The sequence below is a fragment of the Fonsecaea multimorphosa genome, assembly GCF_000836435.1.
Source record: "Fonsecaea multimorphosa CBS 102226 unplaced genomic scaffold supercont1.10, whole genome shotgun sequence".
Taxonomy (NCBI): domain Eukaryota; kingdom Fungi; phylum Ascomycota; class Eurotiomycetes; order Chaetothyriales; family Herpotrichiellaceae; genus Fonsecaea; species Fonsecaea multimorphosa.
Genome location: NW_015971644.1, coordinates 316,946 through 338,198, shown reverse-complemented (window position 1 = coordinate 338,198; position 21,253 = coordinate 316,946). Strand labels below are relative to the sequence as shown.

General features: G+C 52.2%; 9 protein-coding genes across 9 annotated transcripts; 4 read left to right on the top strand and 5 right to left on the bottom strand.

Annotated features, from left to right (window-relative positions):
* Nucleotides 1-284: 284 nt before the first annotated feature.
* Z520_05697 (uncharacterized protein) lies at nt 285-821 on the top strand (the record flags this gene model as incomplete). Its single annotated transcript, XM_016776200.1, has 1 exon — nt 285-821. One exon carries the CDS (start codon nt 285-287, stop codon nt 819-821), a length of 537 nt encoding a protein of 178 aa, XP_016632519.1.
* Nucleotides 822-1,679: 858 nt separating this feature from the next.
* Nucleotides 1,680-3,470, bottom strand: Z520_05696 (uncharacterized protein; the record flags this gene model as incomplete). The annotated part of the gene is made up of 4 exons (XM_016776199.1): nt 1,680-1,946; nt 2,020-2,460; nt 2,515-3,174; nt 3,234-3,470. The coding sequence occupies 4 exons, from the start codon at nt 3,468-3,470 to the stop codon at nt 1,680-1,682; spliced, it is 1,605 nt and encodes a 534-aa protein (XP_016632518.1).
* An 896-nt stretch (nt 3,471-4,366) lies between these two features.
* Nucleotides 4,367-5,553, bottom strand: Z520_05695 (uncharacterized protein; the record flags this gene model as incomplete). The annotated part of the gene is made up of 3 exons (XM_016776198.1): nt 4,367-4,940; nt 4,995-5,135; nt 5,201-5,553. The coding sequence occupies 3 exons, from the start codon at nt 5,551-5,553 to the stop codon at nt 4,367-4,369; spliced, it is 1,068 nt and encodes a 355-aa protein (XP_016632517.1).
* Nucleotides 5,554-6,024: 471 nt separating this feature from the next.
* On the top strand, nt 6,025-7,083 carry Z520_05694 (uncharacterized protein; the record flags this gene model as incomplete). Its single annotated transcript, XM_016776197.1, has 3 exons — nt 6,025-6,162; nt 6,209-6,418; nt 6,472-7,083. The coding sequence occupies 3 exons, from the start codon at nt 6,025-6,027 to the stop codon at nt 7,081-7,083; spliced, it is 960 nt and encodes a 319-aa protein (XP_016632516.1).
* A 374-nt stretch (nt 7,084-7,457) lies between these two features.
* Z520_05693 (uncharacterized protein) lies at nt 7,458-9,344 on the bottom strand (the record flags this gene model as incomplete). Its single annotated transcript, XM_016776196.1, has 2 exons — nt 7,458-8,482; nt 8,543-9,344. The coding sequence occupies 2 exons, from the start codon at nt 9,342-9,344 to the stop codon at nt 7,458-7,460; spliced, it is 1,827 nt and encodes a 608-aa protein (XP_016632515.1).
* Nucleotides 9,345-10,676: 1,332 nt separating this feature from the next.
* Z520_05692 (uncharacterized protein) lies at nt 10,677-12,473 on the top strand (the record flags this gene model as incomplete). The annotated part of the gene is made up of 7 exons (XM_016776195.1): nt 10,677-10,940; nt 10,989-11,030; nt 11,082-11,316; nt 11,369-11,459; nt 11,517-11,770; nt 11,829-11,909; nt 11,965-12,473. 7 exons carry the CDS (start codon nt 10,677-10,679, stop codon nt 12,471-12,473), a joined length of 1,476 nt encoding a protein of 491 aa, XP_016632514.1.
* A 1,431-nt stretch (nt 12,474-13,904) lies between these two features.
* On the bottom strand, nt 13,905-14,736 carry Z520_05691 (uncharacterized protein; the record flags this gene model as incomplete). Its single annotated transcript, XM_016776194.1, has 2 exons — nt 13,905-14,623; nt 14,685-14,736. 2 exons carry the CDS (start codon nt 14,734-14,736, stop codon nt 13,905-13,907), a joined length of 771 nt encoding a protein of 256 aa, XP_016632513.1.
* A 490-nt stretch (nt 14,737-15,226) lies between these two features.
* Z520_05690 (uncharacterized protein) lies at nt 15,227-17,358 on the bottom strand (the record flags this gene model as incomplete). Its single annotated transcript, XM_016776193.1, has 6 exons — nt 15,227-15,919; nt 15,987-16,333; nt 16,412-16,651; nt 16,715-16,821; nt 16,877-17,046; nt 17,110-17,358. The coding sequence occupies 6 exons, from the start codon at nt 17,356-17,358 to the stop codon at nt 15,227-15,229; spliced, it is 1,806 nt and encodes a 601-aa protein (XP_016632512.1).
* A 1,965-nt stretch (nt 17,359-19,323) lies between these two features.
* Z520_05689 (uncharacterized protein) lies at nt 19,324-21,168 on the top strand (the record flags this gene model as incomplete). The annotated part of the gene is made up of 4 exons (XM_016776192.1): nt 19,324-19,637; nt 19,691-20,608; nt 20,677-20,984; nt 21,050-21,168. The coding sequence occupies 4 exons, from the start codon at nt 19,324-19,326 to the stop codon at nt 21,166-21,168; spliced, it is 1,659 nt and encodes a 552-aa protein (XP_016632511.1).
* Between the last annotated feature and the right edge of the window lie 85 nt (nt 21,169-21,253).

Genomic DNA, 21,253 nt, shown 5'->3' with positions numbered 1-21,253 from the left:
TTATGTAGTACGTGGTGCAGAAGCTCAATGCATTGGAAGGGGACTTGAAATGATTTGCAAGAGCGACAAATAAAGGCAGCGCCTCAGACTTGGCTTCTATGGGCATTGGAGGCGGGATCCATAAAGACCGTGCTGAGCGTAGAGGATTCGCGCCTTAAAGACCCCCCTGTAAACCCACGACTCCTCAGCAAGGAAACAAAGTATATACGCCTGTAAGCACTTACCGACCGGAAAACCACTACCTTGTTCGAGAAGAAAAGAAAAGAAAATATCAGACCACCAGAATGGCTATTGAAACAAGCTACGCCTCCCAGATTGCCTCTCTGACCGAAAAAGTGGCACAACTGGAGCGCCGGTTGCAAGAACAGGAGGACGTCGAAGCCGTCCGGCGCCTGATCGACCACTACACGGCACTGCACGACCTGGCCTTTCAGGACCCCAAGGCGCTGCAACAGTGGGAGGACCTGTTCACGGAAGACGCACACGTGAAATACGCGTTTGGCGAGCACTTTGGCCGCAAGGGGCTGGGGGCATGGGCCTGGGGCCCCGAGGTGGCCCAGTACGACCAGTGCCACCTGCAGAGCAGCAACTTTGACATCAGCTTCAGCAAGGACCGACAAATCGCTTATGTGCGGTCCAACGGCATCACCCACTGGCTGTACAAGCGCGACGAGCTGGACAGGCACTTCGACGCTGGCGCTGTCTACCGCTGGACAATTCGCCGCGAACCGGACGGCAGGTGGGCTATCTGGAAGATTGACCTGTACTGTGCGTGGATGACGGGCCAGGATCCTAACGGCGTTAGCGGACGAGCCACGTGAGAAATGAATCGAACAGCGAGAGGAGACCTTCAACTTTAGCCCCCATGTTTGTAGTCGTGGGTCTGCGAACCGGCGAAAAGGAGGCCCAATATAGGCGGCTGCTGCTGCTGTTGTTGCACCGTTAATACCCAAACTCGCCAGAGTACGTTACTTTGCTAGGTCAAGCCACACGGCTGTAAACATGCCTCCTCTTCCTAACTCCGCTATGACACCTTCCGATGCAAGGCTTCCCTTACCTTGCTTCTTCCTATCGTGCAACCGTAGGGAGAGTCGGGACCTTCGGTGTACAGAATCCCGACCCCACAAATTGTGAGACTTTGCTGTCTGGCCATTAGGAGGCCCCTTTCCGGTCGGCGAACTGAACTCCGCATGGACTTATACCTTAAGGCTCCGGACCGGGGCCGTTCACGGAGGCGGAGGAGCAGGAGGGGAAATAAGGGACGGGGGAAGGGAACCACACCTGGAGGCAAGAGAGTCCGAGTACTCGATTCAACCTCGAAAGATGAATCATGACCCCACGATTGGCCAGATGAAAACTCCTCATTGCTACGACTTTTGTGCTAGTGGTATCCCGTGCTTCAGGCACAGCAATCACATACTGCATATTTGTGGTGGAGACATTTCAAATTGAGATCTAGCCGGAAATGGCCAAATTACCCACTTTACGTGCCATCCTTCGTCTTTACCACCCCTTTTCCTCAGCCTTGCTCAGCCTAACCAGAAACGATGCCTCTTGCTGCCGGAGCTCAACCGAGAGATTCTTGCAAGAAGGATGGGAACTTATTACCGAAAGAGGAGGCCACCTCTTTAACAACCTCCCAGAAATCACCTGGCACCTCCATCGCTCCTTGTGACGATCTAAACTTGGGACTTTTCCATATGCATAGCAGCTTTATTCTTTGGTTCGTTCGTTTCCGTAACATACGTGGAAGTGATCTCGTCCTCCTCGATGTGCTTGCCACCCAAATGCACCTCGTGAGCGTCGTGGTCAACAGTAATATCTGCTGCATGGACGGCAACCGCATCGCCGAAGATCTCGGCTAGCTCCTCCAGCGCGACGCCTTTCGTTTCGGGCACGAAGAAGTAGATCCACACCAGGCCGCACGTGGTGACCGAGATGAAAAGCTGAAAGAAGAACTGCGTTAGATACACGACATTCTGGGAAAAAATGACAACTGTTCGCTTGAAAAAGGCTTACCAGGAAAAACCTCCAGTGGATGTGGGCGAAGGCGGTCGGGGCGACCTGGAGATAAACCAAGTTGGTCAAGGCATTGGCAGTATAAGCGACGATGGCGCCCTTCGACCGCAGATGGTTCGGGAAGATTTCGCTGACAATGATAAAGACACACACATCGCCGCAGATGGCGTAGCTGGCCTGGAACAGGAACAGCATGGCAGCACCGGTCGCCAGGCCGGCCTTGTTCGTGCCTGCTGCACCGTACAGAGAAATCATGCAGGTCTCAACCGTCACGCAAAAGAGACACATGCTGAAGCCAACAAATAGCAAAGTTCTCCGTCCAACGTAGTCGGCAAAAGCGGATCCAATGACATTGAATATAGGGGAGACAGTGATGTATCCAGCCTGGAAACAAAGTTGAGTGTAGGCATCGTAGCCGAGACTGCCCCAGAGGGTTGAGCCCTGGTTTCATGCATCAGTATACTCAGTGATCATGGATATAGGGCTAAGGCTCACATAATTGTTGATGACCAAGTTCCCTGTGCTCTGAGACAGAAACGCGAGGGTGGCGGCAATCATCACCCGCCGCCGCACAGAGGGCTTGCTGTAGAACTGCTTCCAAGAAGCGTCACTATTCATGTCGAGCTCCGCCTGCTTCTCCATCTGGAAGAACTCCGCTCGAGCGAAATCCTCCCGGTCTCCGTGGCCGTGCTGCGTCAACATGACTTTTAGCGAGGCTTCCTTCCGGCCTTCCATAAGGAGGTGTCGGGGCGACTCGGGGACGAAGAGGTAACAGATGGTGAGCACCACGGGGAATACCGTGCCGAGGGCGATTGGAACACGCCACTGGACTTCGTGGGAGACATTATAGAATGCAACACCAAAATAAGACGAGATGGCGAAGCCCAGTGCACACAATGCTCCGTTCAATCCCACGTAGAGTCCGCGAAGAGCGGCGGGGGCAAGCTCAGCGCAGTACACGGTCATGACGGTCATGAATGCGAAACCGGTTGCGCCTGTGAAGAAACGGAGTGCGATGAACATTCCCACATTCTGAGATGCGGATATTATTGCCGAGCTGATGATGCCGAGGATTCCAATGTAGATAGATGTCCGTTTACGTCCGATTTTGTCCGCAAGATGGCCCGCGATGACGATACCGAAGACACCGCCAGCCTGGAGTTTCATCCATATCAGCATCACAGAGTGCTGAAAAAGATGATATTACAACTTACCTGGAATACACCGGTCGTCGCTCCAATCAAGCCAGCTGAATCTGACGTAGGCTTGCCATCGGCATCAATGAGACCCATGTATGACAGGAACGAGGCCTTTGTGAGGGTAGTGCCGATGATCCCAGCGAAATACCCGTAGACCAAGGAACCAAGCGCGAGGACAAAGCAGGTGGAGAAGTTGAGTAGACTGAAGGCTTGCTTGCTGCTTGTGATGATGATTCCAGTCTCAACCGCCATCTTGTTTTCAGCGATCTTCTGGTACCAGGGGAGAGTAGTTTTCAGAAAGGGAGGAGAAGGAGATGGTACTGATCTGGTGTTGAATAGACCTCTGTTGCAGTCGAGGAGTGAAATGGCTGGATTATGAAGGTCGAGCTCCATGGCAACTTTCTAGCGCGGTCTCAAGAAGACACACGTACCTGGTTTTCGAGACCCCCTGAGCCTGGAAGATGGCTCCCATGCTCGGGCGTGGAAATGCCGTGGTTGTTATGTTCCTGAAGTGCAAGCTTCTCCAGAAGTCAGAACCCCGGATCTTGCGAACTCCGCAGCTCGGCATTCTGGAGACGTTTGGCTTAGGCAAGAACCATCCGGTGTCGAGAACTCTCATTTGTCCACGTGAAGAGCAACATCCGAAAGCTTCTGGAATCTGTCCCTGGCCACCTCCGATCGCAGGTCTTGTCGCGCCGTCTCCTTCAATGGCCATGATCTCTGCTCCCGGTGCTCCAGAGGACTGGTCGCTGTCCGAACCCGCGTGAGAGTGCGGTCACGAGGAGTGGCTGCGAAGGGTCTGACTAGCTCCAACGCTGCATTGCCAGATATCAAGGCGCCGTCATGGAGATGACGACGCAGCGACCAGAATTAGGGCGGAGTCTAGGGAAAGAGAGATAGTACCGGCGCTGTTGGTTGTATCAAATTCGAAGAGAGCGCGGAACATGTCCTGGACCAAAAATTTCCCACCAGCAGACATGCAAGAGACTGTTATCTAGTGTTGGTAAGTCTCCACAGTCGGATATTTCGTCGAGAAGTTACTTATTATTAAAGGTTCCAATCAGGCCATTAGGAACGAAGCCTCTTAGCGATCCAGCAATCAAATGTTTGTTGCTAAGCTTTGCAACCTGTTGAATCGGCTACTGGCTCTAGCTTCCCTTCAATGCTCCTTGAAAGTCTTCCAGAAATCTCCAGTAGGCCTTTTCGCGCCACCCTTTTGCTTTCCAGTCATTTGCGGGCGCGGGAAACAGGTCGATTATGCCTTCGATGGTGCTGTCGTGCGCATATATGAAGAAGACATTATCCACAGCATCTGCTTCTTGAACCTTCTTAATGGTACGAATAGTTTCGGGAATGTCAAATCCTATAGCTGGATCGAAGAAAGGCTCGTCTGGTGCTCGTGAACGTCTCTTTTGAATAGCCTCGAACTCGGCACCAGGGCACATACACCCACGATACTGGATTAGGGTAGGCAAATAGATTTCTGCAGGAAGCGGCAAGCTCTTGGATGGACGCAGCTCGCCACCGTGGTGGCAGAGGTCACCGCCCATCATGACAAAGGTGTCGGGCGTAGTCCGCACCAAGCCTGCTAAATGCCCGATTGCATGGCCAGGTGTATCAAGCAAGTAGAAAGAGCCGTCTCCAAAGAAATCAAAGGCTCTGAATTGCCCGATTTGGAGAGTGTTCGGCTCTTGAAAGCTGACCTCCCGTACTTCCCGGCCCCTACAGGTAAAAAGACTGAGTTCTGAGCACCGCCCGTAGTACGAAACGACTTACTTGAAGTCGGTCTCCCGGACAGGAGAGTCCGATCTGGCCGGCCAGCCTGGAAAGAAGGCAGCTTTAAATCCTGGGCCAACAACCAACTCAGTGGATGAAGGGAAGGTGGAAGGATCCCCTATGTGGTCATAATGCCAGTGACTTTTGCGTACACGCCATCAAAGTCAATAACTAGATGGACGTGCCGGGTGACCTGGTCGACTCACCTCCAAACAATGCTATTGATGCTTGAAATGTCAATGCCCTCGTCAGCTAGAATGTCAGCCACATGCTTCTCTCCATGAGGCTCACCCCAGCCTCGAGTCTGGAGAGGTTTTGCCACAATGGGTGAAAAATCTCTCCAATTCGGTGGGACACCCAAATCAAACAGTGTTTTGTGGCCCGTGTCACTCTCGATGAGGAATGACCAGGTCGGAGCTTCCGGCAGCACTTCCATTCCAGGCATTGGCGGTGTCATAAGGTAGTCCATGGGAAGACCTTTGATTTTAGTGGTTGTGTCGATAATCCGTAGCCGGGCGACGGCGCCATCTGGAACGGCGAATTTGTTGCTGGGAGACATGGATTGGCGATCGATCGAGGAGTAACGGCATATGGAAGAGTACCTGCACTGAAGCAGAAGTTGATTTAGAGAGCGGTTAATGGGGGCTTGCAGCCTTGTTTCACAGTTGCATCAGGCGAGGAATGTCTACCTAGGAATGTTCCGTGATGCTTCCCCAACCTCTATCGCAGTCCTTGTCTTCTCCAACCCTCGAGGCTGCTTGAGCCGGGGAGATAATGTTGGGGACGCCTACGAACTTCTCCACCGAGGCTGCTACAATCCCCGATAATGCGAAAAGAGGCAATGGTCGACCGACTTTGCTATTCTCGACAACGTTGGAGATGAGACTAGGTGGGCTGACCTCGGATTTCGTGAATGGATATAACGCAAGCGCGTTGAATGCACCTCACCGAATGACAAAGCTATCTCGTGCAACTTCATTGCGGTGTAAATCATCAGAACATAGATATTCGTGTTATCGATCAGCACAAAATGCCACACGCTGTCGATTACAATCTCATTAAAGTCAAAGAACTTCATCCTACCTTTGGCGCCGAGGTGTCCGGCGTGGACTTCTCCAAACCCGTGCCGGAAGATGTCTTTCAAGAAATCTGGAAAGCCGTGAACCAAGTGAGTAACACTATCCTGGCCAATATACAACGCTAATGCACGACAGTATGGCGTTTTAGTCTTTCGCCATGCCAAATTGAATGATGAGCTGCACATTCAGTTCTCTGAGAGGCTTGGTGAGCTGGATGATGTTCTTCCTCACATCCAAGCGGGCCGTCCGTTTCGCTTCAAGCACAAGGAATTGTTTGATGTGGGAAACATTGAGGAAGATAATAGCTTAGTGAAGCCGGGAAGCCACAGATGGTATTATGGCAAGGTATGCCTAACCAGACCTCGAGGTTCGGTAACGTTCTTTAACCACAGCACCAGGGCAACAATCTTTTCCATCATGATTCCTCGTTCAATCCGCGGAGGGCTGGGCTGTCTCTGTTACGTGCTCACGAAATCCCCCCACCTGGCCAGGGACTAGGGGGCAATACTGACTTCGCTGACTGCCGCGCCGCCTACGACGACCTCCCTGAAGATCTTAAAAAGCAGCTGGAGGAGAACGACTACGTTGTCTGTCATTCTCTTCTGCACTCACGCAGAAAAGCTGCCCCTGAATATTTCGGGGACGTTAATCCCGATAAAGGCTACTACTCTCGTCATAAGGTTCTTCAGACCCATGAACGCTCGGGGCGCAAGACCTTGTATATAGGCAACCATATGCATCACGTCGAAGGCCTGCCGGAGAAGGAAAGCACGGAGCTGATCAACAGATTGCTGGAGCATGCTTGTCAAGACAAGTACGTCCTGTCGGTGGAGTGGCAGAATAATGGTGACTTGATCTTATGGGACAATACGTCCGTCATGCATCGGGCGCATGGCGGCAAGTACGAAGGCAACTATCGGAGGGATATGAGAAGGACTACGGTGCATGACGATTCCAGCTATGCGTGGGGCCTGAACGAGAAAACGAGCATGAGAGTTGGATTGCCGTGAAATTGTGTATCCAGGACAGCATAGTAATAAACTTGATGTACATCTATTTCCCAAGGACTTGGCCCATCAGTACTCTGGACTACTTGTCTGACATGGACAAACATTCAAGCTGTAATAGTACCATGTTCAGCGCCCTTACATATCTTGAACGCTCGACGATATCCCTCTCCATGCCTCATCTATCCTTCTGACCACAGACTATCGAGCGTGTAAATTTGTGAAGGAACGAACAATGATGCAAAGTATTTATTCTGTGTCGCAGCTTATCCTCATGCCATTCTAGCGCGACCATGTCTATCTCATCAAACCTCCTTTCTACCGTTATAATGCAGTTCAAATCAAGAGCCGATTTGGTTTCTCTATATTGCTGCCTTTCACTTCTTTACGATGTTGCTTGCCCCCCAGTTTTTCAGGTAATCATCGGGTCTGACCCTGACATCCAAGACCACCGCTTGCTGTTCGTCTCTCACCAGCCTGACCGCTTCGTCAAACTTGCCCTTCAGCTCACTTCGCTTCGAGATCTGGCCACCAAGCGTCTTGAGGCCGAAAGATTCCGACATCTTCCCAATATCGGGGAGTGGATCGTCCAGTCTCATGCCAATCCACTTGTTCTCAACGGGTCTGCTTCTCGTGTTCGCAACGCGCTCCTGATGGACCTCGTCGTTGTAGAAACTGCCATTGTTCGAGACAATGATCAACACGGGGATGCGGTACCGGGCTGCGGTCCAGATAGCAGAGTTACCCATCAAGAAGTCGCCATCACCCAGAATAGCGACGGGCACGTATTTCGTTCCCTTCAGCGCCAGAGCCGAACCCACCGCTTGACCAGGACCTGAACCTATGCCTGCGCCACCATCCATGCCCAGGTACGCCAGGGGATGAGTCGCTAGAAGGTCAATACCACGGAAACTGAGTGGGAGGCGGATGATGCACATATCTTCGGGGCTGATCGCGGCGTAGAGAGCGGACGCAAGGTCTGCTTGGAATATGTCTTCGCCGTCCAGGTTTTGCGGCTTCTGCGAGGATGATGGTTGTGTTACGGGCCACGCGGACTTCGGGAAGCCAGAGAGTTTCCTGGACTCGAGTTCGGCAACAAGGTCGGTGATGAATTTGTCCGGGTCAGCGAAAATGCTGATGTCTGCCGGTGGTGTCTCGAAATGGTCCTTGGACCAGCCATTATGGAGCTGGCTATCGACGGAAATCTCGATGACCTTCGCCTTAGGTTCAATCAACTCGCCCTGAGCCATGGTAAAAAACCCTGCTAGGTCTACCCAGTCGAATGAAATGATCAGGTCTGCCTCTCTTATCAGATTGGCGGCATCAGGAGCCAAGAAAAGTGCAGGAGGTGCGGGATGTAATCGGTGTGTTGTTGGGAAAGCGACGGGTTGTTTAATATCAGCTGTAAGCAAAGAGTTAGTATTTTCTGGCCAGCTCTAACAGAACTTTGGCTGATACGTACTAACGACCTTCGCGTCGAACGTCTCGGCCAGTTTAATCCTCTCGTCCCAGCTTTTCTGAGTCCTATTCATCCTGCCAAACATTATCAAAGCTTTTGTTGACTGCTCCAAGGCATCCGCCACTTTCTTAACATCAGCTTGGCTAGCGCCGGCTGATTGCTGTGTCAGATATCTCTCCGTATCAGGATATCGAACATCCTTTTCGTCATATTCCGCTTCCTGAAGACCAACATCAAGAACAACATATGTTGGAGCACATGGCTTGACGGACGCAACCGCGGTTGCTTTGATGACGCTGCGGATGGCAGAGTTTACACTCGAGGGCTGATCGTCCCATTTTGTGTAGTTTCTGACCAGAGCGGCTTGATCAATGGCAGTGTGTGTCGAGTCGATCCAGGGCCTCCGCTTGGTCGTGTCAAACGGGCCAGCCGCGCCGAATATCACCATGGGGACTCGATCGATAAAAGCATTAAAAATCGCCATGGAAGCGTGCATCAGGCCAACGTTGGCGTGCAGGCCACACGCGAGTGGCTTCTCTGTCACCTTGGCGTAGCCATGGGCGATTGCGATGGAATGTTCCTCGTGGAGGCAGACCACCATCTCGGGCGAGGCGTTGCCGTTTAGATTGACCAGACTGTCATGGAGCCCACGATAAGATGATCCGGGGACCAACACAAAGTACGGGATATGGACCTTCGCGAGCTGTTTTGCGATATAATCAGATCCCCAGCCTGCTTTGGGAGAAGCAGCTCCATTTTGCAGGTTGGGAGCGTCGTTGGGAGAGAGGCGGGCGGGCGGCGACATTGTCTGTTCTATGCGTTCTTTGTCAAATATTCCTAAATGCACAATTGCTATGCCTGAGATTGAGCATTGAGATTTTTTTAACCCGAGCAAAATGCGCGTCGACGAGCTGTTTGTTGATCTCCGAAATGGTCACGCACAGCTAAGGCACCAAGACCATATGGAGACCAATCCGACTTGCAACGATCGATGCTGAGCTACTCCAACGTTGCTGGCGACCTCAGCCAACAATGTTTGCCACAGAAGAGACTGCTTCTCCAACAGCCCGGCCAAAAGTAGTTGATGAAGCTAACGCCCACGCTGGAAGTCGATCTTTCCATCGAGGGGGAAGGACGACGAGGAGGACTGAGGTCTCCGGAGACTCTCCGGCCTGGTGTCACATATACTTTGATTAGCGTTCTTAGTTTGATGTCTGATCCACCTCCGCAGGAATTCCGCCTCGATATCTCCACCTCGGCCTCCTCTTCCCCCGGACTACAAAGTACATTCTTGAATGCCCACGAATGCCCCTACACTGAGAGCTTGCCTGTGGTTGTCAGACTTTCACGTGATAAGAGAGGTTGGGACAGCCTCGTGAGCCGAGAGCCGAGCCACCTCAACCACATGGCATTGTGCAGGGGCAAACCATCCTTGGCCTAGTCCTGCAACCTTTTCAGCTATGTACATCAAGCGACCCCTGTCAGATGACTGCTTTGGAGGCCGGCCAGCAGTCCCGGTGGCTGTACCGGGTATTCGGGACCTTGACTGCGGCCTGGGACGGAGCCTCAGGAGCGTGCACTGTGCTCCAACACAAAGCTTGCACTTTGTAGAGGAGACCCTCCTCCCCTCCCCCAATATTCTCCATATCTGGTACTCAACGTTGGAGTAGTCTGGAATAGAGACGCCCAAGAGAGCCTTACACCAAGAGCCAGCTCCCGATCTTTCCGCGCCAGTCTACAGTTGTTCAACACGCCCGTTTTGGCTAAGCGGGACAAGGCACAATGCGTCAAACCTTAAGAGATAACGAGGTATCCGAGTATGGTCTGAGCCTGCGGTGCTCCAGCTTAGGTCTGAGGGTGGCGTTCCCCAACTGCAGTACTTTCCATCAGTACTACCCGATCTCCAAAGTTCTGGACTCCTCTGTGCCGCTTCCCAAAGCCCCGGGTCAAGTAAACTGTATCCCCACGGGGTTTGTGTCTTGGGTTCGAAGCGACATATCATCCCCTGAGCCCGGTCTCCTTATCTGTCCCAGACTCTCTCTCGAGATCCATTCCTCCCCATAGCGAAGCTTTCGTGTTAAGCATCCTGTTCTGATCTTGACTGATCGTGATATCTTCAGCGAGTGGATCATTCAAAATGAGCTCTGCAGTGCAGAACCTTGAAGAGTTGAAGGGCAATGTGCACCTTGAGGAGTTCTCTGAGAGTGGCGAGCATGCGCTCACCTCAGAGCAAAAGGAGTTCATCAGGAAGCAAAAGCGAGTCGTCAGAAAGCTTGACTTGTACATCACGCCTGTCATGCTTCTTCTCATGCTGATCAGCTACCTCGACCGTGGTAATATTGGTTTTGCCGCAACTCAGGGCATGACAAAAGACATCGGGCTCACCGGCAATCAGCTGAATGTGAGTTGACAAAAAGCCTTGGGCAGTGCCAGTCTCTGACGATACTAGACCGCCGTGTCCATCTTCTATCTCACATATATCTTATCAGAGGTACGAGGGAATCCTGCTGATAGAAAGTACGCCCTGGCTAACATAGACTAGTTCCCGAGCACCATGTTTGTCAAGCGCCTTCAATTCTATCGAGTCATCCCTGTCCTCGTCTTCTGCTGGGGGCTTATTTGCATGTGCACGGGCTTCATTCAGAACTATGCTGGCCTGATTGTTATGCGACTGCTTCTCGGCACTTTTGAAGGGTGCTTGTTCCCGTCGATGACCATGTTCTTGTTGAACTGGTATAAGCGTGAAGAAGTTGGCACACGCGTTTGCTACTTATACAGTATGTCTACTCTCACCTTCTCCATGTTCACATGCTGACTGATTCTACGCAGTTGGTTCGGCCTTGTCTGGAGCTTTTGGCGGGCTGATCGCATTTGGCATTCTATACATGGATGGCACGGCCGGGTATCCCGGATGGCGCTGGTGAGCGAAACTGTGCCCAACTCCAGAGCGAGGCCTTTCTTCTGACCAGGTCTATAGGCTCTACATCATCGAAGGACTCATCACAATCGTATTCGCCTTTGCGTGCTACTTCTTGATTCCTCGATCCTACGCGACAGCCTATTTCTTCAGCGACGAGGACAAGGCCGTGCAGAAGCAGCGACTGGAGCTCATGGAATCATACAGCGGTGGCGACGGCAAATATACCAAGAAAGACGTCAAGAATGCTGTGCTCGACATCAAGACTTGGCTGCACGGCTTCAACCAGATCCTCATGTCGACCATCATTTACGGTAAATCAATCCATACGAGTGCCTGAATGGCTATTTGATGCTAACCTCGCCCTGACAGGCTTTGGGACTTTCCTCCCCATCATCCTCAAGGACGGTTTCGATTATACCACCAAGCAAGCACAGTATTATGTTATCCCAGGTATGCAAACCCCGCACATTCGTTGATCCCTCAGAAACTCATCGCTTCTTCACAGTTCAAATCGTCGGTGCGGTCTGCTACTTCGTCGCCGCCACAATCTCCGAGAGATACAAGGCCTACTTCTTGGCTATGGTGGTTTCGGCCCCAGTCGGTATAGCCGGCTATGCAATCCTGCTCACGAAGCAACACGCCGGTGTCTGGTACGGCGCAACGTACATGATCGCGGCGTGCTGCTACATCATCACCGGCACGAGCATTGCCTGGCACGGCATGAACATCGCGCCAGACGGCAAGCGTGCTGCCGCCATGGGTGTCCACCTGGGACTTGCCAACATTGGTGGCATCATCGCCGGTCAGATCTACAGGTCGACCTCAGCGCCCAGATACCTCCTCGGTCACGGCTGGAGCTTGGCTTCCATCGGGCTTGGCTTCATCTTGTGGTGGATCCTCTTCTTCATCTACAGGCACAGAGAGGCCAAGAAGGCAAGAATGGTGGCCGAGGGTGTCGTTGTCCCTGAAGGAGAATGGACGGATCGGTCTCCCGGATTCAAGTACCAGCTCTGAGGTGATTACGGGACCCAGACCATGAGGACGTCTAGTCTTTGGAAGAGGAGGCGGCTTTTATGAACAGAGAAATGGTGTCATAGTATCGTTAATGAAATAACTCGTTTTCCAAATTGAAACATTCGTCGGGTCAAGACGACAACGACTATGATCGCGGTCGATATAGCTGTTTTTACGTCTGAGATATGATCATGACAATCTCTCCAAGGGTCGAGGACTACCGAACCACTGACAGATACGTCAATTATTCTGTGCCATTGAACCAGCCTTGGAGAGTAGCCTCAACCTCCGGGTATATACTTTGCACCCTTCTTAGTGTCGAGCGCGAATGCCCTCAAAGGGAAGAATATTGTTGTGGAGATCGGCACGATTATGCTCTGGACACCACAGATGGATGGGCGAGTTCGCGATAAAAACGTTTACAGATAACAAAGCGTGTTCCCTTGCTGCCTGGATGTCCTGATGATGCACGCCATATCTAAGCAACTCCCGCTAATATAACGTTCCGATTTATAGCTGCTGAAGTCATGGTCAAGGGCTCGATGTCAGGCGTGCTTTTGAAAGACAGCGTGCCCTCATTTCAATGACAGCTGTATTTGTGAGACGCGAAGGTTGTTGGGACAGTCTGATATAATAGTATTATTCGAAGCAATTTCCGACGGTCTCCCTTTCCCAAGACATAACTTGGCGGGTTTCCTGTCTGTTTAATTCAGAGCGAGAGCAACATGGCCTCGCATTTGAACTCAAGACTTCCTTGTCTGTACAAGTCCCAGATCGAATCCAACGAGAATTTTGAAAGAGAGTCTCCTCGACATTCCACGCTCCTCGTGCCCATGAGTCTCCTAGCCTGTTGTCGTCCTTGTCCAGAGGATTGTAAGGACAAACGAAAATGGGGTAGTCGGATCCCTTTTCGCAGCAGTACAAAACCCATCAAACATTACTCGGCGCTAACATGTATTTCAAGATACCTTCGTTTCAACTCAAGGCCTAAGTTTGCGATGGTGTACGGCTTGTCTTGCTTCCACTGCAAAGACCATTGCGGAAAATCTACTCGAATTTCTCGGCATCCGCAAAGTCAGTTTTCAGCGGTATTCAAGCTGTCGTCGTAGAAGTCCTAAAGAGGCCCAGAAGCGAGCAGACTGGCTCAGATCGACCTGGCTCGCCGCGCTAGGTAGTTTGCAAGACCCCTCTTGGCGGCTTGGCGGCTTGGCGTCTTGGTGGTGCCTTCGTCGCCCAATCAATCCTCGTCTCAGCGCGGACTCATCGGCTCAGTTGCCCTTTGTGACTGGGCCCACAAAACACGGCCGGAGCTCAACCCGGCGGAATCTCATTTCGACCTGGTGTCTACCTAGGTACTTAGAACTCAACCCGCCAGGTACTCTGCACATACAGACACACAGATACACATGCACGAGTTAACTGTCTGATCGTCTAGCCAATAGCGCGTCCTCCGTCCACCTCCAGATTAGTCCCAGTTACAAAGCTGGACTCGTTACTTGCAAAGTACAATGCTGCATTGGCCACGTCAAACACATCCGTGAGCCTTCCCATCGGCACATTTGATATGAACTTTGTCCTGTTTTCTGGTGTATCTTCAACGCCCACGAACGAGGAAAAAAGCCCAGTACCGGACAAAAGAGGACAGATCCCATTGAATCGGATTCCGTGAGGGGCGAATTCAGCGGCGAGGCCCTTCGTGGCATTGAAGACCGCCCCCTTCGAGGCGTTGTACCAGACGAGCCCAGGACGCGGTCTCAGTGCACCGATGGACGCCACGTTGATGATTGAGCCTCCTTCACCCTTCTCAATCATATGTGGCACAATAACGCGTGTGGCCTGGAAGATCGATTTCAAATTGACGCTCACAACGCGGTCAAACTCCTGCTCGGTGACTTCCAGGGTGGGTTTGTTCCGGTACGTTGTGCCGGCGTTGTTGACAAGGATCGAAACCTTTCCAAACTCCTTAAGCGTGAAATCAAGCAGACTTCGCCAGTCTTCCAGCTTCGTGACATCGCCTGGAAAGAATTTTATTGAGGGTGAGGTCTCGGCAACGCGTACTCCGCCATCACGATTAATGTCGGATATAACGACTTTGGCTCCAGCTTCAGCGAATCTTTTGGCCGTGGCTTCTCCAAATCCAGATGCGCCTCCTAATTGACAATTAGCTCTTCAAGGTCACGGACGTGAGAGACTGTTGAGACTTGTGCTGACCTGTGACAATAGCCACTTTACCTTGCAGTCGCGAGTCTCTTGATTGAGCCATGAGAAAATGCACAAAAGGTTCCTGCTTCCTTGCACGAGTGCCGACACATCAGACGATGACCCCATAAGGCCTTGCAATTTGGAACTTGAAGCTGATAAATACGAGAATCGATCTCTTGGCCCTTGATGTGCACCCTCCGATCGCTTCATGGATCCCGAGCGCGCAGAGCCATTGTTCCGGTGTCGGCGCCTGTCCGATCACAAGGGCGTGTGCTACTCATCTGATGGATACCTAGTTGGAAGAAAGAGCCCACTCCCACGGAATGCCGATGAGCTGCTGTAAAGTCCAAGTCGGCGTTCTGATTCCCGGCTCGTAAATTTCTTAAGAGGATGACTTACAAAGCAAGGAGATCGCTTTGTCGGCTTTGTTTACTAAAGAAGAAAGGGATAAAAGAACAAGTTGGCACTTGCGCTGACTTCTCGGTGACGGTCGTCGCCACTTGTCAACGAAGTCATCCGCTGTATTCGCTAGCACTCTCTATCCCGCAAGTCTACAACTTGGGCACCAGCAGGAAACTCTCCGCATGCTTGCCACCCAGATGCACCCGGTGATGTCCTTTGTTGAACTGCGGTTCCATATGTTTAACATGAGGGTTGTCCCATTCCGGCAACACCATGGTCTTGCCCGATATCTGCAGACGCAAACCCTCGCCCTTCTCGTACACGATACCCATGGGCCAAATGCCAATATCCATCTCGACAACATTTCCAGGCTCGACATAGTCGGCGCGCAAGTGCGGATGGACAGGCCAATACTCTGTAGACTTCTCCGGGTCGAGTTCTCTGTGCGAGGCGCGAAGAATGCCGGTAGGACCGAGATACTTTGTCGGGTTCACGTTAGCGACCTCCTTGACTGATTTCACGGGCAGCTCGTGGAGAGGGACGTTGGACTGTTCCATCAGCTCGCCGTCCACGGACAACTTCCGTAACATGACGTAGATGTCGAGGTCGTTGTGCTCTTGACAAGACACGAAAACCTTGAGCTTCGAAAAGCCGGCGAGCTTGGTTCGCTCGGGGAAAATGTAGTCGTATGTGATCATGTCACCGTTGGTGGAGTCGTAAGAGTGGACGGCTTCTTCGCTGCTGGGTGATTCTTGCAGCTTTTTATTCGCTGTCAGGTATAGTTTTGTGTATTTGGTGCGAGGGATCGGATAGTCCGCTTCGACCTGGTCTTCGAGAGGGTACTAGATGGATGACATTAGCGATGGAGGAATACCTCTGGCGATTTTTACGGGGTGGCTCAATGAATACCTTTTCTCCGAATCGATACATTGAGACACGAACTTTGGGCGTGTTCTCCCAGCCGTTGTCTTCTCCCTTGAGATACTTCGCGAAAAAGCGGTCCAAATCGTCGACCGAGCGGTAGAAGTAGTCCTCGTACCACTCTTGGTGGGGATGGAAGCGCAGCCATTTCTGGTCTGTGTTGGTGTACTTCCATGCTCTCACCGAGCCCATGGTGTGCAACATGGTCGAGTACGAGGCCAGGATATAGGACGGAATTTTGATTCTGCTGAAATCCACCTTTTTCGACTCCCAATACGCGTCGTAAAACTCATGCTGGTCACCCATCTCCGTGACAGCCTCTTGGAGACCGCGACCTGAGAAATGCAGACTTAACAGCCGGGACGAGAGCCACGATTTCGGGCAGGATGATGATGATGATGATGACTACTCACCTGGGATACCCATAAGGACCCATTTCAAAAATGGCGCCCACGCGATGCCCCCTCGGCGACTGAGGTCGCGGTAAACGTCGCTGAGGCCTTCCCACGGGGCAATGGCTTTGAGGTGAGGCGGTTGCTCCATGGCGGCCCAGTATTGCACGACACCGAGCCAGGAGTTACCAGCCATGCCGACGGCACCGTTACACCACTCGTACTTGGCAGCAAACTCGATGATGTCGTAACAGTCCTCGCCTGAAGAGAGAGAAACAGTGAGAAAGTCGTTTACATTGACGGCCAGCTGAGAAACCAACTCACCCTCCTTGCGCCCAAAGTAATGCAAGTTCCCCTCGCTGTCGAATGATCCACGGGCATTAGGGTCGAGAATGGCGTAGCCCCGACGACACCACTCGTTGGGATCGGGCCTTTGGGTCGGTCAGCACAGTTCTACTTCTCTCGGCGCTGAGGAAGGCCACCAACCCTTCAAACTTCTCAAGCCCGCTTTGTCGACTCTTTGGCACTCCAACCCGATAGGGCACAACGTCCATGAGGTTCGCGCCACCTCCTCCTTTCCCATACGGAGAATAAGGCATAATGATTGGGATTTTCTTGCCGCCCGTGTCGGCAGGCCGGTAGATGTCGGCATATATCTAATGGGCAGGTCAGCGAATAGTCCCGCTGTCCAGTTGCTATCATGTGCGACAGGGGCTTACCTTGACCCCATCTCGCAGGACGATCTCGACGTCTTTCTCGAAGATAATGTCCAGCTCCAGGGGCATGTTCTCGGGTGTTTTCTGCCATCCTCGAGGCAGGACGCGCTTCTCGTAGCCAAAAGGGATAGTCACCACTTTTACCGGCCTATTTGGCTCATCTCCAGGGATCGCTTCTTGCCATATCCATTCGAATCCATCGTCGGGAACGGTCCCTTTATTGTAACCGGGCCAGGATTTGTCGATTGGCATTTTTGGCTTTGGTGGTCGAAGACACCACTAACAAGCGATCAGCGACCTTGGCTTACTGGAGCTATTGACAGACATTCGTGAGTGGCTTCGAAGGCGTATTTGAAGTCTTCGTTCACAAACCTGAGGTAGAAGCCACAGGGAGCGCGAACACCGGTGGAGCCTTGGAGGCTCCATCGATGGTAGGTAGGGAGTGCAGAGCTCCGATGTCTGATGCATTTGTGCCATGATAGTTTTATCGCCGGGCTCAAAAAAGCCCGTTCGTGGTAGAGTCAGCCCATATTCTTGGGTACACCACCCTGCAAAGTCGTGTGGAGATGCTCCCTACCCGGCGCCATAGCCGCCGCCGTCCCATGCGTTGAGTTTAGCGCCTACCAGTTTTGAGCATCGCCATGTGTGATCCGGTCTTCTGAATGCCGTGCTGAGAAATCTTCGTCCCCGCATTCTGTTCTGCGCTGTGCCCAGGTTTTTGGGTCGATCGAGGGGAATTGCTCGGGCAGCTCCTAAGAAGTTCCTTTCTCGTGGCGATTGCTTCCCCAGGTCGCAGCCATCCTCAGCCTTGCATAAAGACGGCGTTCTTGGTCAACACCGGTTCGCCAAGGTGGCTCAGACCATCTGGTGTGTGCTCGGATGAAAGAAAGTAAATTTCTCCTCTCTGCCCACTGCCATTGAGTCATACGGAATATCAACCGGTGGTGATAAAGTCAGCAGTCAGGTTGAACATGAAGAAATATTCTCATCTCAAGAAGCACACCTCCTACTAAGGGGCATTCTTAGCGTGTAGAAGCCATGTCACACGAAGCAACCTCTGATTCTAGAAGGCCTAGAGCCACTGGCTACTTGTTCTGACCCTGCATAGCCCACAGCCGAATACTAATTACTCAGTAAGCTTCCAACTTCGGAATGATAGCGCTATCCCTAGACCAAAGCTGTAAGGTCGTGCTGCCAGGGATGTCTGCGAGGGATACCGAGTACTACATACCTGCTGTTATTGGGGTTGGAAATCCGGGATCTTTAAGAGCTTCACTCAGTTGTGACCAGCGATGCTAGCTACCTCTCTGCGCCCAGGCAAGAGGTAAGCTGTAGAAATGGCCATTGGGCTGGTGCCAGGGACGCCACCCCCTCCCTGGCCCGTAACCTTCTTTGTAGGTGTTTTGTTTGCAGCGGGCCACCATCACCCCGTCTGGGCCCCCCATCCGCCCCGGGATGTATAATTACAGTCTCCCCACAAATCTGACGCCCTACCTTCGGAGCAGCAAGCTCTCCCAAGTATCTATCACTTCGTTCACACCGTCATGGATTCCTCCATGGATGCCACCATGGATGATATGTTCACAGGAGAGGGCTCGGATGTTTCAAACCACGAGAATAATAGCGCCGATTCTACTTATGAGCCCACCACAGCAGAAAAGCCAAAAAGAGGCGGGCAAGCTCGAGCATGTGGCGAATGTAATAGGTATATTCCTCCCGATCATGAAGCATTTTGCGCCGTCTCTAACACCTTAGAAGGAAGAAAATTAAATGTATGCGGTTGCTGGACACTCATGTTCAAAGCGTGCGAATAACGATAAGAAGGTGACAAACGAACTCCGAGATGTTCTTTGTGCGCTCGAACTGGGCAAGACTGTTATTACCCGAAGAAAAGACGGCCGGCAACCCGCCCCTGGCAATTGAGCGCATCACCTCGGCGTCTTCTGGAGTTGGAAGGAGAAGAAGGATTAAGTGAGCGCATTGAACGATTCGGAACAAAAAGGTGACGAGCTAAGTGTCCTTGTTCCAGACCGCATCCTCGATCTTCTGGATCCCAGTACGCTGGAAAATGCCCTGTTACGACGCAGAGAGAGGCAAGACAGTCTTTCCAATTCCACCTCCCAGTCTCCACAGGTCCCTCCAACGCCCGGATTCTCCCCTAACCACGTAGGGCAAATAACAACAACCGACGTGGAAAATGGATTTTGTACGAATGACATGAATCCCAGTCTTCTATCTGGACAGGGTGAAACTCGATTCTTCGCTGATGTCTTCGATCCCACCTTGGGGTCTTGGCTTACCGACGGCTTCTCGAATGCCCAGGACTTGGAGGCCCTGGCCCTCCAGGCGAATACAGGAGAGATGCTGGACATACCTCTTTTGCGAGCGCAAGATCCCACTGGAGCACTGGAGATGAATTACAACTTCCAGTTCGGCTTCTTTCCCGCAACCAATACAAACTCGACAAGTCAAGGAAACACAAGGCCGAACAGATACTCCATGCCTTTTCCTGCTATGGTCGTGGATGATACGTGAGTAATGCGACGTTCACGCTCTGTGCGTACTCAAGACTTACCATGCTCAGGATCGAAGCATTCTTCAAGTATGTGGCTGGCTGGGTGCCTCTTTTCCACAAACCGCGGTTTTACGCAAAGTACAACGTGCATGGCCAAGACCCCGACAAATATCAGAGTCTCTCGCTGGAAGACTGCTTGATCCTCGACACCATTTGCGCCCTAGCCGCCCGCTTTTCCACATCCTCGTACTTTGCCCATCTACCTCCGAAAGGACGGGCTGAACCATTCCTCAGTCAGGCGACGCAACTGTTTCAGGACGCTATGAAGCTAGATGCGGCCATCCAAGCCAATCTGTCGTTGCTCCAAGGATTGCTTCTTCTGGGTTGGTATCACCAGGTCTGTGGCTCCAGTGGGCGCTGCGGTAACCTCATTGGTGTCTCCTGCCGATTGGCATACGACCTTGGACTCAACAACATCGACCATGACATTCTGGAATCGAAAGCCACAGCTCAATGGACGTCGACAGAAGAATGGAGCAAAAAAGAAGAGCTTCGTCGAGCCTGGTGGTTGGCTTGGGAGCTCGACATGTTCTCGGGAACCATCCTCAAGCGGCCGCACACGATTGACAAGACTCACATCAATGTACTACTACCGGTATCGGACGAGGCATGGTTTTCGGACACGCGAGTGGCATCGGTCGCAGCGATACCCGACCCACTTCACGTGTGGAAGACGCTCAAGGACTCGCCGAATGACGACGACAGGGCTTGGTTCCTGATAGCGTCTTTCCTCAGGGCGTTCGCTCACGATATAATCCACAGACGACACACGACCGCCCAGACCATCCTCGACTTTCAGTCCTCCATCACTTGCTTTTCTCTGATCCTCCCTCAACGATTTCACCTGTCCGCGAACACTCTCAGCTACGACGAGTCCAATTTCGCGGCAAACAATTGGATCGTTTGCACTCACTTAATCCTCCATTCGTAAGTCCCGTTCTTTCAAGCTGTAGAAAATTTCAAGATCCCGGATGGATGCTGACTGGAGGAAATAGTAGTCGTTCATCCCTTCGACTGCTTTGCCATCGGAAGTTCCCGCAGCATCTAGACGTCTCCCTCGAAACATCAGCCTTGGAAGATGAGAAGTTAGTCTGTCGCGTCATTCGGGAATGGGATCCGAATTACATCCCGCGAACCTGTCCCCTAGTCACCACGACCCTGCTCGGCCCCGCAGCCATCAACGCCAAAACAGCTTGCGAGCTCGCGGCAAACCCAGACGAGAGCAGACCCATATACCTCGAGATGCTGAAGCTGGTACTTGGGGCGATAGGCTCGTTTTGGCAGATTGGGGCGTCTGTACTAGGTGAGAGAGCTTCCTACAAGTTCGCCCACAAGATTCTCTATTTTTCTGACTAAATACCTCTCAAGAACTTGTACAACTGCTGGAGGCTCGTCGGTCAATTACCGAGTTGGTCAATGCGCGCAAGAATGACCTGGATCGACTTCCTCTCCTTCTCCCCAAAAATGATGAAGAGCCCGGTAGCTGAAGCGAGACGAAAAGGGGGCAGTGGCCGTCACGACAGACACCACTGGCTTGAGTCACACTTCAGGATGGCTGTGAACTTCTTTCCT